At 42.2% G+C, this 15,042-nt stretch overlaps 1 protein-coding gene across 3 annotated transcripts in view; it reads left to right on the top strand.

Moving 5' to 3' along the window:
* BST1 (bone marrow stromal cell antigen 1) overlaps positions 1–15,042 on the top strand; it is a 32,190-nt gene that overhangs the window by 2,772 nt on the left and 14,376 nt on the right. For all 3 annotated transcript variants that reach the window (XM_010358122.2, XM_030923348.1, XM_030923343.1), the window contains exons 2-6: positions 1,400–1,526; positions 3,391–3,526; positions 7,970–8,052; positions 11,447–11,523; positions 11,870–11,962. In XM_010358122.2, coding sequence (XP_010356424.1) covers positions 1,400–1,526; positions 3,391–3,526; positions 7,970–8,052; positions 11,447–11,523; positions 11,870–11,962 — 516 coding nt within the window. The remainder of the gene's footprint in view (positions 1–1,399; positions 1,527–3,390; positions 3,527–7,969; positions 8,053–11,446; positions 11,524–11,869; positions 11,963–15,042) is intronic.

Raw genomic sequence — 15,042 nt, 5'->3', positions numbered from 1 at the left:
ATTCCAGAGGTAAGGAGACTGTGTGTGTTCTAGAGGTGAGGAGGGTGTGTGTGTGTTCTAGAGGTGAGGGGTGTGTGTTCTAGAGGTGAGGTGTGTGTGTGTGTTCTAGAAGTAGGAGTGTATGTTCTAGAGGTGAGGGGTGTGTGTGTGTGTGTTCTAGAGGTGAGGGGTGTGTGTTTTAGAGGTGGGATGTGTATTTGTTCTAGAGGTGAGGGGGGGTGTGTGTGTGTTCTAGAGGTGAGATGTGTGTGTGTTCTAGAGGTGAGGGGGGTGTGTATGTGTAGTCTAGAGGTGAGTGATGTGTGTGTGTGTGTGTGTGTGTGTGTGTGTGTGTGTATGTGGTCTAGAGGTGAGGGATGGGTGTGTGTGTGGTCTGGAGGTAACCGGGGTGTGTGAGTGTGTGTGTGGTCTAGAGGTGAGGGATGTGTGTGTGGTCTAGAGGTGTGGGGGGTGTGTGTGTGTGAGTGTGAAGGAGGGTGGAGAGGTATCCCTCTAGAAGTGAGGGTGGGCTAGAGGTGAACTGGGTAACAGCCCATTGCCACCCAGCAGATGTTCAGTCTGAGCCCTCAGAACCCAGAATGTGGTCTCAGGTTGGAATTCCTTGAGTCCAGTCCTTCCGGAATTCAAATATCAGAACCTCTAAATCTGGAGGATTTCTGAAGTTTGGTTCTTTCTTGCCAGCGCCACATTTCTTACTGGTTTTTGTTCCTTCTGTGGGCCCCCGTTTTCTTCTGTTTGCGATGTCTTTCTTGTGCTGATCGTTTTTATTGTCGCACATTTCAGGCAAATAAAAAACAGCAGAGAATAATATAAGAACCACCTGTGTTACACACCACCCAGTATGAGAAACAGAAAGTCACAAATGCCATGGGAAATATTTTTTGAAAACTAGGATGGACGTCAAGAGGGGCTGGCACTGGAGGGTGCACCTGCTTTGCCAGGGGTGGAAGCCTCTTGCAGCATTGGACCTCCCTCCTAACATCACACATCCTGCTGGCTGGCCTGGCCTGGCCTCACCTGGTCCCCTAGGTCCACAGTGGACCTGAACAATGAGACTGCCCCCACTGTTAATTCTAAATGAAGAGGCACCTGCTGTATAGTTGACTGAAATTGTCACCTCCTGCTAGGTGCCATTTCTGCTTGTCTTTGTGAGCCTAGGGCAAGGCTGTATTCCTTAGCTCTGAGAAATCTGTGCAGTACCTTCTGAGAGGCAATTCCAGTGTCAGATTTCTGAATCTGTCACCTGAGCCGTGATAATTTGTTGTCTTTTTTGTAAGCCTACTTCTGCAGAGTCACTATGTGACAAAATCTCTTGTAGAGCTCTTAGAGAAATGGAAATACTTCACATTACATCGTGATGTGCATGTGTGTGTTCTTCCCAACTTGTACTTTTGCACAGGAACAAGAACTGCACAGCCATCTGGGAAGCCTTTAAAGTGGTGCTGGACAAGGATCCCTGCTCCGTGCTTCCCTCGGACTATGACCTTTTTATTAACTTGTCCAGGCACTCTATTCCCAGAGATAAGGTAATGTTACAACCGTCTGGGTAAAACTTTGTTCTCTGTCTCTACAGAAGTGGATGGTGCATGGGCCAGGTGTGAGATTAGCTGTCCCCTGCATCCTGCAATGTCACAGAAACATCAGGCAGCACACATAATGTGTGTGCTGAGCTCTCTGTGGGAAGCTAGCTTTGTTTCTGTATTAGTCCGTTGTCACATTGCTATAAAGAAATGCCTGAGACTGGGTAATTTATAAAGAAAAGAAGTTTAATTGGTTCACGGTTCCACAGGCTGTACAGGAAGAATGGCAGCATCTACTTCTGGGAGGCCTCTGGGAGCTTTTACTCCAGCAGAAGGCAAAGTGGGAGCAGGTGTCTTACATGGCACAAGCATGACCAAGGGCAGAGGGAGGTGCCACAGGCTTGTAAATAACTGTATCTTCTGAGAACTCCACCAGGAGAACAGCACCAATGGGGGAAATCCACCCCCATAATCCAATCACCTCGCACCAGGCCCCACCTATAACATAGGGGATTAAAATTTGACAAGAAACATAAATCTAAACCATATCAGTTTCCAACAGTGATTCTAGATCTCCAGCTGGTTGTGGGCAGAAGAAAATTTCCTAAGTTTGCAAGTCAGTGTGAGAATCAGCACAGGGACATCAGGACATGGCGTACCTGTCACACTGGGCCTCCACATCTGGTCAATTCTAAATAACCTTCATCCTAACTGGCCAAGTGGCCTGAACCTTGAGTAATTCAGAAAACTCTCAATCTCAGTATCCTTCTGGGAAACCAGTCTCTCCATTTAATGGGTCTTAAGATTATATTTATTCAGTACCAGTTGATTTAAGAAAACCACATATCTGTATTCTGTCTACACTCTAAGGTCTAATAAAGTGAAAATAAATGAGAAAATTTCCATAAAATCCTTGCTTAAAAAAATGCCTCAAGTTTAAAGAATGCTAGACACCATTTTTGTTTCTGTGACATAAACATTCTTAACCTGATTTTTTCCACTGTGTGTTATTTGTAAAGGCAAGTAAATGGAACTGTGAGGTTCAAAGATAGAATAGGCTGAAAACATGATTTTGAGTATATGCTGTTTTTTGAACCTCGCTGTCTTCCTGTCACTAAAAGCGCGGAAGCCAACTTTTTTACCTTCTCTTTCAGAGATTCGGTGCTAGTTGATGAACTCAGTAAAGACTTCCTGGGCTATTTGTTTGCCCAGTCATTGGTGCTAAGGGTTAAGGCTGTGACAGTGAAAAACAGCCCCCACCATTGGGGACCTTCTAGTCTAAATATAAACTGATTGGACTACTGAGGGTCAGATGAAATAGTGACTGGGGGATTTGGGTTATTGTTATACGAAAACACTATAGTGGAAACTATGAAGTATAATATGAAAGCAATGTGTTTTTGAGGCACGTGACACTTTAGGAAGTGCTTTCTGTGACTGCATATTATCCTGGCCACAGCTGTGGAAGAAGAGAAAGGGCTCGTGCTCTGCATTTTCCAGAAGTAGAAACTGAGAAACAGGGAGATTGCATGCCTTGGTCAAGATTACATATCTAATACATGACAGAGCCAGGATTCCAGCCCAGGTCCCTTGATCATTTTTAATATAGGGAATCTTACCACATGCATGTATATTTAGTACTAGTGAGAAAATATTCCATTAACATTTGCATGATACCCTGGGAATAAAGGGAGGAGAGATGCTAGCAGTCTTTGAATAAATAAATAAAGACAACGAATAAGAACGTTCAGTTGTTGTGCAGCAGGTCAGAGTTGAATGAGAACTGGGTTGCCCGACCTGCCTTGATGATGTTGTGCCTGAAGAGTCTGATTTTGTGTTGTATTTTGATGTTTTGTTTGTCTTTCCTTAGTCCCTGTTCTGGGAAAATAGCCACCTCCTTGTTAACAGCTTTGCAGGAAACACCCGTCGTTTCATGTCCCTGAGTGATGTTCTGTATGGCAGGGTTGCAGATTTCTTGAGCTGGTGTCGACAGAAAAATGCCTCTGGTAAGACTCCTGCACAAATCACAGGAGACTTAAGAGCTCCTATTTACTATGTATTACCATTTGTGCTAAATGCTTTCATATGCATTTATTTCACTTGATCCTCTCCGAGTCCTCTGAAATAAGTGACAAGAATAGTTAATAATAACAATACTAGAGAATACTTATCTTTTGCGGGTGCCAGTCTAAGCACTTTATGTGTGTGTGTGTATGTGTGTATATATATATATATATACACACACACACATATACTCATTTAATGCCCACAACAGCCTCATGGGATCCTATCATAATCCCCATTTCGATAAATGAGGAAACTGAGGCACAGCAAGATTAAGAAAACTGCTCGGGGGGCATAGCTAGTAAGCAGCAGACAGTCTGACTCCACAGCCCATTTTCTCAACCTTGCACAACTCTGCCTTACTATCCTCATTTGTCCAGAGGGGGAAGATGAGGCTTAGAGAGGTTAAATGACTGGAAGTGGTAAGGCTGGGTCTCAGCCCTGTCCTGATGGATTCTGAAGCCTGTGCTCTTTAACACCACGGCAGGCCGCCAGCAGATATTTCGAGATCCAAGTCACAAGGAAAGTTAGAGTCACAAGAGCTGGCCTGAATGCTCTGCAAACTCTCCTCATTCGTCCAACTGTGGTGCTAGGAGCTGGAGACACAGCAGTCCCTATCTTTGGGGAGCTTATAGTCTCATGGGGGGCATTAGCTCGAGTGATACAGGCAATAATGCAGGAAAAATGGTGTTCTGAGGAGTAGCAGAGTGAGACACCAGCCTCCACCAGGGCATCAGGGAAGCTTCAGGAGGGAGGCTAGCAAGGAAAGGAGGTGAGGGAGTGTTCTCATCATGAAGACTGGAGATCCTTCCTGGGTATCAGAGTCACTTCAAAAGTTAACCTAATATCAGGCCGGGCATGGTGGCTCACGCCTGTAATCCCAGCACTTTGGGAGGCCGAGGTGAGTGGATCATTTGAGGTCACAAATTCGAGATCAGCCTGGCCAACATGAAGAAACCCCATCTCTACTAAAAATACAAAAAAATTAGCCAAGTGTGGTGGTGCATGCCTGTAATCACAGCTGAGGGGGGCTGAGGGAGTAGAAACCCTCGAACCCTGGAGATGAAGGTTGCACTGAGGTGAGATCACACCACTGCGCTCTAACCTGGATGGCAGAGTGAGACTTGGCACAAAAACAAAAAAAAAGAGTTAACCTAATATCAGTTCTGTTTATTTCTCCTCCATTCATTTGTCCATCAAACTAAAATTTATAGTGTCTACTATGTGCCTGACCCTCATCTTCTAGACAGTAGGAACACAGCAGAGAATGAGAGGAAATTAATACCCCATGCTTACATTATAGGAAGGCAGAAAAGACAATAAACAGGCAAGTGAAATATACAGTCTGTCTTAAGATTATAAGGACTATGGAGAAAAATAAAACAGGTCATAAGGACAAAAAAGGTTGAGAGTGGAGGGCTGGGGAGAGGCAAGTGTTGCATTTTTACCTAGATGCCTAAGGAAAACCTCACTGAGAAGCTGATATTTGAACAAGGAGATGAGAAAGAACATTTTCTGATGGGAGAACAGCAATTGCAAAGACCCTGAGGTGGGAGCGTGTGTGACATATTTAACAGCAGAGAGGACAGTGGGCAAAGAGGAAAGTGCAAGCTATGAGGCTGGAGGAATAAAGGAGGGCCCGGTGGCACAGGATGTTGTGAGGCCTCTGCTTTTCACTGTGAGTGAGATGGGCAGCATTGCAGGTTCCAGGTCAAATGGACACAGCCAATCTTTCAATGAAGAACTTCCAGGAAGCTTTTGTTTGATGATGCTGCAGAGGGTGGGGAGAAGGAGGGGAGGAATGTGATGAAAAACACATAAAGAATGGAAGAGCATTCCAGAAAACCACCAGTTATTTCTTCCTCACTTCACTGCCCTTTTCTATCTATGCCCACCTATCAGGGCTCTTTGTGTCAGAAAGAAGCGAAGTCCAGCAGTTCAGGTCAGCCAAATAACTGTATGTGTATGTCGTGGAATCCTGTGGGGCCAGTAGCAATGGTGATGGGGTTTTTTATTTATTGACCCAGAAAGAGGCATATTTTTAAGCGAAAAATAAACTTACATAACCCTGTGATTGGTATGAGGCTATTCAAATAAAAACACATATACACAATACATCTATGAAAATATACACACAGAAAAAAGTCAAGAAAATAGCAAACCCAAACCATTGACAGCAGCTCTTTTTTATTTTATTTATTTTTATTTTAAAATCATTGTTAATGTTTGAGACAGGGTCTCACTCTGCCGCCCAGGCTGGAATGCAGTGGTGTGATCCTAGCTCATTGCAGCCTTGAACTCCTGTGCTCAAGGGATCCTCTTGCCTCAGCCTCTTAAGTAGCTGGACTACAGGCACACACCACCACACTAGGTTGTTTTAAAAATTATTTTTGTAGACATATGGTCTTGCCATGTTGCCCAGGCTGGTCTTGAACTCCTGACTTCAAATAATCTTCGTGCCTCAGCCTCCCAAAGCACTGGGATTACAGGCATGAGCCACTGTACCTGGCCTTGGTTCTTTTTTCAAATTTGTATTTTTATTTTATTTTTGATTGACACATACAAATTGTATATATTTATGGCATACAATGTGATGTTTTGATACATATATACATTGTGTAATAATCAAATCAGGGTAATTAGCATATCCATCATCTTAAACATTTACTATTTCTTTGTAGTGAGATAGTGAGATGTTCAAAATCCTCTCTACTGGTTATTTTGAAATATGCATACACTATTGTTAGCTATAGCCACTCTATTGTGCATTACAGCCCCAGTGCTTATTCCTCCTATGTAACTGTAACATTGTTGACCAGCCTCTTCCCATCTCCCTTATCCATTCCCCTCCCCAGCCTCTGGTAGCCACTATTCTACCCCCAACTTCTATGAGATCTGCTTTTGAAGATTCCACTTTCAAGTGAGATCATGCAATATTTGTTTTCCTGCACCTGGCTTATTTCACTTGCCGTAATGTCCTGCAGGTTCATCCATGTTGTTGTAAATGGCTCAATAGTATTCCGTTATGTATATATGCCATATTTTCTTTTTTTTTTTAATGGAGTCTCTGTCCAGGCCAGAGTGCAGTGGCATGATCTCAGCTCACTGCAGCCTCCGCCCCCCAGGTTCAAGCGATTCTCCTGCCTCAGCCTCCTGAGTAGCTGGGACTACAGGTGCATGCCACCACACCCAGCTACTTTTTGTATTTTTAGTAGAGATGGGGTTTCACCATGTTAGCCAGTCTGGTCTTGAACTCCTGACCTCAGGTAATCCACCTACCTCGGCTTCCTAAAATGCTGAGATTACAGGCATGAGCCACTGTGCTCGGTCTATTTTCTTATCTATCAATCAGTTAATGGACACAGATTGATTCCGTATCTTGGCTATTATGAATAATGCCATTAATAGCAGTTCTTGCTAGGAATATAAGGTCAACTTGTAGATTAGAAATTTTTTTTTCTTTATAGAGTATATGGTAAGCATGTTCCACATCCCATTGATCTGCTGGGGTCTTTAATCTGTCCTTAAACATTTTTAAATGTAATATATTTTGACATTTTGTATATTTTTCAATTGTATAAAATTTCTGTTCTCTGGCTAAGCATTATCACTCTTAATCCTTTTTTTCATTGCATTGACTACTAAGATAATGGCTAACGATTTAATTTTTGGAGACGGCACTTCTCCCAGTAAAGCAAAGGGTTTTTGTTGCTGTTTGTGGGTTGTTTTTGGTTTTTTTTTTTTTTTTTTGAGACGGAGTCTCGCTCTGTCACCCAGGCTGGAGTGCAGTGGCCAGATCTCAGCTCACTGCAAGCTCCGCCTCCTGGGTTCACGCCATTCTCCTGGCTCAGCCTCCCGAGTAGCTGGGACTACAGGCACCGCCACCTCGCCCGGCTAGTTTTTTGTATTTTTAGTAGAGACGGGGTTTCACCGTGTTAGCCAGGATGGTCTCGATCTCCTGACCTTGTGATCCGCCCGTCTTCGGCCTCCCAAAGTGCTGGGATTACAGGCTTGAGCCACCGCGCCCGGCCCTGTTTGTGGGTTTTTAAACATTGCTTTACTAGTGCTCCAGTAGAGAAATAACCCAGCTAATATGCTGATGCTCAGTGGTCAGCTAGGCTCACTCACTAGCCAGCTATTTAGTTCTCTGCCTTCCTCACATTTGTGGTGAGCAAAATGACCAACGTTTTTAGTATCATGGACAAGGTGGTCCCTCACCAGGCTCCTTGTGGATCAAGTGGGAAGTACTGTGGATGTTAAACTTGCACATATTGTGCAGAATGGAGGCTAAGTACGCGTCATGGAACTGGGATATATTGTAAGTTAATTCTTCTCTGAGATAGATAATCTTTGGAATAAAATGTGTTTGTCTACTTACCCCTTAGGAGTCGATTACCAATCCTGCCCTACATCAGAAGACTGTGAAAATAATCCTGTGGATTCCTTTTGGAAAAGGGCATCCATCCAGGTAAGGCTGGGATGATATCTGAATGGTTGAGCGTGTGTGGGACCCATAGAGATGGAATACAGTGATTCAGAGTCTGGGCCCAGGTCATCAATCAACTTCTCTGAGCCTCACTTTCCACTTTTACCACATCATGATTCATGCTCTTTGCTATATAAAGTTGTGAGAATTTAAGGAAATAAAATACTTAATGCAGTGCCTGGCACAGAGAAAACATTCCATAAATGTTGACTATGCATGAGGCTTTTAATTAGTCATTATCATTTCCATTATGTCGTGGTTATCATTAGTATTTCAAAGCAATGATTTCGATTGCTACGTAAAATGGGGCAACTCCTGTTTTATGGAAGACCCTAGTACACCTGAGATCAAGTTGTGGGGATCAGAAATGTCCACAAGACTAATATCAACGGGAGAGGAACTGATAGGAGATGGAGGATAACCTGGAGACACAGAAATGGTCCCCTGAAGGTAGGTCTGTTTCCCAGAGAATGATGTCACCAGAATTGATGACAGCTATCAGTAGCTATAGCATGCCAGTGATTACAGAATTCTCTGTCATGAGAATTAGAATAAAGATTACAAATAAAGAGGGTTGAGTTCTTAGTTCAGTGCCTGGCAAAGAGCTGTTGACTATTAAACATTAGCTAGGTTGACCAGGTGGATGTCAGGGCACTTCCACCCACCACCGTCAACCCCATTTCAGGACTATCCATGTCTTTTTTGGTCTCCTCTTCTACCCTAGATCCTCAGATGTCCACTAGGTAGATTGTTAGTCAGGGTGAGAAGGACCTTGGCCAAATCCTCCATGGTGGCTGCAGTTTGGAGCTAAGCAGAGGATCCCTCCCAGATAAAACATATTCTATTTATTACTGTGCTCTGCTGCCTACCCCAAGAGAACACCATTTGCTCCCACTACCTGTAGGTTTCATCTTGAGCACAGACTTCAGTCAGTTGGCAGTAGCTGCCAGAGCCCCTCATTGAGAACTGGGAGGCTACAGAGATGTCATCATATGAAAGTGGGATCAAACAGTAACTCAGGGGAGATGTCAACATTACATGTAAAGGAACCATTTATTTTACCCAGTGGATCTGCCAGACTTTCAAGTGTGTGCTGCAAACTACCACCTTATACTTCCTCCAATTCTATAATGGAAATCTAATACTAGTGCCCACATTTTTTGAGCCCTTGGCATTTGCTGTGTAGTTGAAGCATGAGGAGAGGTAGTGTGGTATAGTGATGAGAAGTGGATTTGAACCTTAGCAGATAAGTATTCAATAAATGTTAGCAGTTATTATTTTAAATATTTTCATCTTTTTTTTTGAGACAGAGTCTCGCTCTGTCGATCTCAGCTCACTGCAACCTCCGCCTCCCGGGTTCAAGTGATTCTTCTGCCTCAGTCTCCCGAGTAGCTAGAACTACAGGCGTGTGCCACCATGCCCAGCTAATTTTTGTATTTTTAGTAGAGACAGGGTTTCACCATATTGGCCAGGCTGGTCTCGGACTCCTGACCTCGTGATCTGCCCGCCTCAGCCTCCCAAAGTGCTGGGATTAAAAGTGTGAGCCACTGTGCCTGGCCAAATATTTTCATCTTTATGACAATTATATGAGGCAGAGACTTTTATCAGGTAATAACGTAATAAAATACCTTATTTTACAGATAATAAAGTAAGGTACAGAGAGGTCAAGAAGCTTGACTAGGGTTATGGAAGTGACAAGTAGGGGAGCTAGGATTTGAAACCAGGCAGGCTGACTCGAGATCAGACTTTCAACCACAACATTATACAGCCTCATTGCATCTGCATACTTTTTATTTTTATTTTTGTCTTTTTTTTTTTTTTTCTGTGTCACCCAGGCTGGAGTGCAGTGGCACATTCTCAGCTCACTGCAACCTCCACCTCCTAGGTTCAAGCAATTCTCCCACCTCAGCCTCCCAAGTAGCTGGGACTGCAGGTGCGTGTCACCACGCCCAGCTAACTTTTGCATTTTTAGTTGAGATGGGTTTTTGCCATGTTAGCCAGGCTGGTCTCAAACTCCTGACCTCAGGTGATCTGCCCACCTCAGTCTCCCAAAATGCTGAGATTACAGGCATGAGCCACCATGCCTGGCTCTGCACACATTTTTTTAAAAAATAATTTTTTTCTTTTTGTCAGTGTAATAGCGGCTCATAATAGTGATTGACACATATAGAAATATAAATTAATCACCCACATTCCTACCACCTAAAGGCAACCCGTTTAGCATAGTGGTGATCAGGTATTGGCATTTAAGAATTTAACTATGACTGTTAGCACTATTTGGAAGCAATCTGAGACATGGATGACATGGAGTATATTGTTTGGTATTGAGTATCATTTTGCTAGGGAGTGAACCCAGCCACCTATACGTCAGTGCCACATATTTCACCTCTACACCTCCTTCATTCTACTATAAACATTTTATGAGGGAAATTACATGCTCCAGTAGTATTTTGAAGTGGAGATTTTGGAATTTCTGTGGACCTGTCTCTCTGTTGGGAATCCTAGATTCGGCCCACGTATTTTTAACACAGTAAAACTCATGCTCCTCCAACAACTGTTGCATTTTGCTTTGAAAGTAAGCACTTCCTATGCTATTGCAAATACTGTAGACTTTTACTAATGGCTGGTTAATATTTCAGACACTTAAGTATCACAGTTTACTTACCATTCCCTTGTTAAGTATTTGGTAGTGGTTATAATATTTCAGTATTACAAAGAATGCTGCACCACACATCTTTGTGCACAATGCTCCTGGTAGTCCTTAGTGCTGTTTGCCAGATAATTCGGGCTTGTCTTCTGAGCCCACCGTTTGCACTTCCCTGCCTCATGAAATTATTTACATGTGACTTACACTGGCCAATCAGTTGTGAGTGGGAGTGATGTGTGTGACTTTTGGGTGGAAGCCTTTAAGAAGTGGTCCATGATTTGTCACTGTCTCCTCCCTTTCCTGGCAATCAGAGATTTTGCAGATGTGTCCCAGAATGAGGACACATGCAACAAAACCCTAGTGGGCCTGTGATAAACATGTAGTGTGAGCATGATATAAATCATTGTTGTTTTAAAGTCACTGCAGTTTCGAGGTTCTTTGCTAAGGGAGCATAACCTAGTTTATTACAACTGATAAGATACTGCAATTTTCTATTATCTTCTTGGGGTAGATTCCCAGACATGGATTACTGAGTCTATGAGTTTTTTGACATTTCAAGGCAATTTGCTTTCCAAAATAAACCAGTTTGCATTTCTACTAAGCCATATGAAATGCCACATTTATCATATCCTTGCCATTATTTAGAACTGACAATTTGTAAAAATGCTCATTTCATAGCAGAAAAATGTCATGTCTTTATTTGCTAAAAGTACTTGGTTCTTCTCATAGTATTCAAAGGATAGTTCTGGGGTGATCCACGTCATGCTGAACGGTTCAGAGCCAACAGGAGCCTATCCCATCAAAGGGTAAGAACACCAGCACATTCAAACACAACAGAGAATGCCAAAATTTTATTTAATTGTTTTAAACAGAGGCTAAAGAAAATTATCCTAGTCCCCATCTCATGCTTGCTTCTGTAAATTCAGGTAAAGCGAAACAGATGAATGACCTGGTGATCAGAGCCATGTCTATAGAGTTAAATCATTAACAGCTGAGGAATACTGGAATAAAAAGTAAACTAAAAATAAAAGCTAAAGAAGAAAAACTTCTAAAAGCCCTTTATTTTTTTAAGAAAAGTAATGTGTAAATTAACTAAAAACTGAAATGGAAAAAATATCATATTGCTTTAGGGCTTTAAGAAATGTTTCTCAGTTTTTTTGCAGATTATGAAATTCCAAACCTCCAGAAGGAAAAGATTACACGAATTGAGATCTGGGTTATGCATGAAATTGGGGGACCCAATGTGTAAGTTATGGTGATATTGATGATGATAATTGCACAAGTTTGTTTTTCTTTTATATGACAAGATCAAGTTCGTTTAACATTTTCAGTTTGGGGGAAATGACAGCCTTCTTTGTTTCTAATGGGGTTGGTAGAGAAAGACAGAAGCTTGACTTCCTGGGAATGCCACTAGCCAGTCCCGAGCCCAGAGAGAAAACCTCCTTTATCCGGGATATTCTTCTCAGCCAGCGAAGACAGTGTTCCTTTCTGAGTGACTTGGGTAGCTTTGGATGGGCGAGTTCCTTATGCATTTGTGAGGGTCTAAGCCATTTTCTCCTTCTGGTCATTTGAAATTCAAAAGCCCTCACCACTGGTTCTCAGAATTAACCTAAGGACTCTATAATTAAGATGTCATTCTCAGAGAACAACCAGCTCTTCAACTGGGTCTTGAATAACTGGTTAAGAAAACTTTTATGATCCACATTTTCTGGGAAGCCACATGAGTTTATATGTAAATGCAAACTTAAACTCATCCTTCTCAGCAGTGAAGGGCACTGCTGGCACAAACTCAAGATAAAAAAGTTAAATTGATTTGGTTTAAAGACAAGCCAACGAGGCCACAGCCTAAATAAAGCTGGACAGCCATGATGGAGCTTCAGAAGCAAGCTGGGGCCTTGTCCTTCAGAACAGTCCGTCCGTGCTACATGGAGGAAGGTATTACTAACCCCAAGGAGTGGCGGTCCCATTGAAAGTGTTTAGGAGAACCTCAGTGAATTCCCTGTGTCCGTGTCAGCCCCCAGGACTCTCTAAGACTCACCATATAAGAGGTAATTTTTCCCCTGTCCCTTGGGCAATAGATTGTGATAAATTTGCAAACTACTTAATTATACCAAGATCTGCATTCCCCTTCTCAGAAGACAAATTATACTTATTTTTGCATGAAAAATGCATATCGTTGGTCTTATTTTTGTGAGAAGTTGCTCTGTCTAGAAGTTATACTTGCTTGTTGTTTTAATGTATCTGTCAGAGAAAGCACAAAACCTACCTCTAATGAGATAAGGGGATTGCAGTTCAATGTCATCTCAGCCCATCATTTCTGCTGTATGAGAGGTTACAAAAGGAGTCAGAACACCTGGTAGTACATTTGAGCCACAGGGTGGAGGTGCAGGTCATGATCTAAGGAAGTAGGACTCTTGGCTCAGATTTTAGGGAAAACGTATTAGCACCATAATTAATAACATTATAATGTATTAGGGATTATTATTGTTAAATAAGTAGATTTTAGCTGCTCTTGTCACACAAAAAAGTAACTATGTGAGATGATAGATGGTTAATCTGTTTACTACAATAACCAATTTACTCTCTATATGTATCTAATGACATCATGCTGTATATCTCAAATATACAAAATAAAACTTATTTAAAAAATAAAACTCATAAGCAAAGAGCTAAAATCAGCATGGCTAACACCTGATTGTGTTTAGCATGGTTTGGGCTGCCTTTATTCAAATAAATAGTTTATAGTTATTTATTTTTTTATTTTTTGAGACAGAGTTTTGCTCTTGTTGCCCAGGCTGGAGTACAGTGGCGAGATCTCAGCTCACTGCAACATCTGCCTCCCGAGTTCAAGTGATTCTCCTGACTCAACCTCCTGCGTGCTGGGATTACAGGTGTCCACTAGCACGTCCAGCTGATATTTTGTATTTTTAGTAGAGGCAAGGTTTCACCATGTTGGCCAGGCTGGTCTCGAATTCCTGACCTCAGGTGATCCACCTACCTCAGCCTCCCAAAGTGCTAGGATTACAGGGGTGAACCACCATGCCCGGCCTTTATAGTTATTTTAATAACACATTCACTTATCTCTGTGTCCAGGTGTCCTGCAGCCTAAATGTCATTGCTTACCAAAAAAAAAATTCTAAGTAGTGAGCCTGGCCCAGAGTAAGGCATTGTCCCAGGTATTTGCAAAGTTCTAAAAAATGATGTTATTCAACACTGTGCTTTCTTCATTCCTGTAATGCCTGGAATTCCACTTCTGTAAAAATTTCCAATTGCTCATTTTCTCCCTGTACACTCCTACTCTATTAATTTTATGGTGGTGAGGCTGTTTACCATCCCATTTCATGTAAAGTCAGGGTCCTGTTTGTAATATATCGTGCCTAATAACCGCAGTTGGTGGTGTTGTGTATCTACCTCTGTTTGCATTTGTAAATTCTCCCTGCTTGATTGTGACCACTACTGAAAGAGGGTAAGAATCACTGTTGGAAACACATGAAAAAATGCTCATCATCACTGGCCATCAGAGAAATGCAAATCAAAACCACAATGAGATACCATCTCACACCAGTTAAAATGGCAATCATTAAAAAGTCAGGAAACAACAGGTGCTGGAGAGGATGTGGAGAAATAGGAATACTTTTATACTGTTGGTGGGACTGTAAACTAGTTCAACCATTGTGGAAAACAATGTGGCGATTCCTCAAGGATCTAGAACTAGAAATACCATTTGACTCAGTCATCCCATTATTGGGTATATACCCAAAGGATTATAAATCATGCTGCTATAAAGACACATGTACATGTATGTTTATTGCAGCACTATTCACAATAGCAAAGACTTGGAATCAATCCAAATGTCCATCAGTGACAGACTGGATTAAGAAAATGTGGCACATATACACCATGGAATACTATGCAGCCAAAAAAAAAAAGAGAATGAGTTCATATTCTTTGTAGGGACATGGATGCAGCTGGAAACCATCATTCTCAGCAAACTATTGCAAGAACAGAAAACCAAACACCGCATGTTCTCACTCATAGGTGGGAATTGAACAATGAGATCACTTGGACACGGGAAGGGGAACATCACACACCGGGGCCTATTGTGGGGAGGGGGGAGGGGGAAGGGATAGCATTAGGAGATATACCTAATGTAAATGACGAGATAATGGGTGCAGCACAGCAGCATGGCACATGTATATATATGTAAGAAAGCTGCACGTTGTGCACATGTACCCTATAACTTAAAGTATAATAATAATAATAAAACACACACACACACACAAAATCACTGTTGGTACGAGTGTGGGAAATTGCCATTCTCATAC

The sequence above is a fragment of the Rhinopithecus roxellana genome, chromosome 2, assembly GCF_007565055.1.
Source record: "Rhinopithecus roxellana isolate Shanxi Qingling chromosome 2, ASM756505v1, whole genome shotgun sequence".
NCBI lineage: Eukaryota > Metazoa > Chordata > Mammalia > Primates > Cercopithecidae > Rhinopithecus > Rhinopithecus roxellana.
Note: the sequence above shows the minus strand (reverse complement) of the source record. Positions and strands in the feature narration are given on the sequence as shown.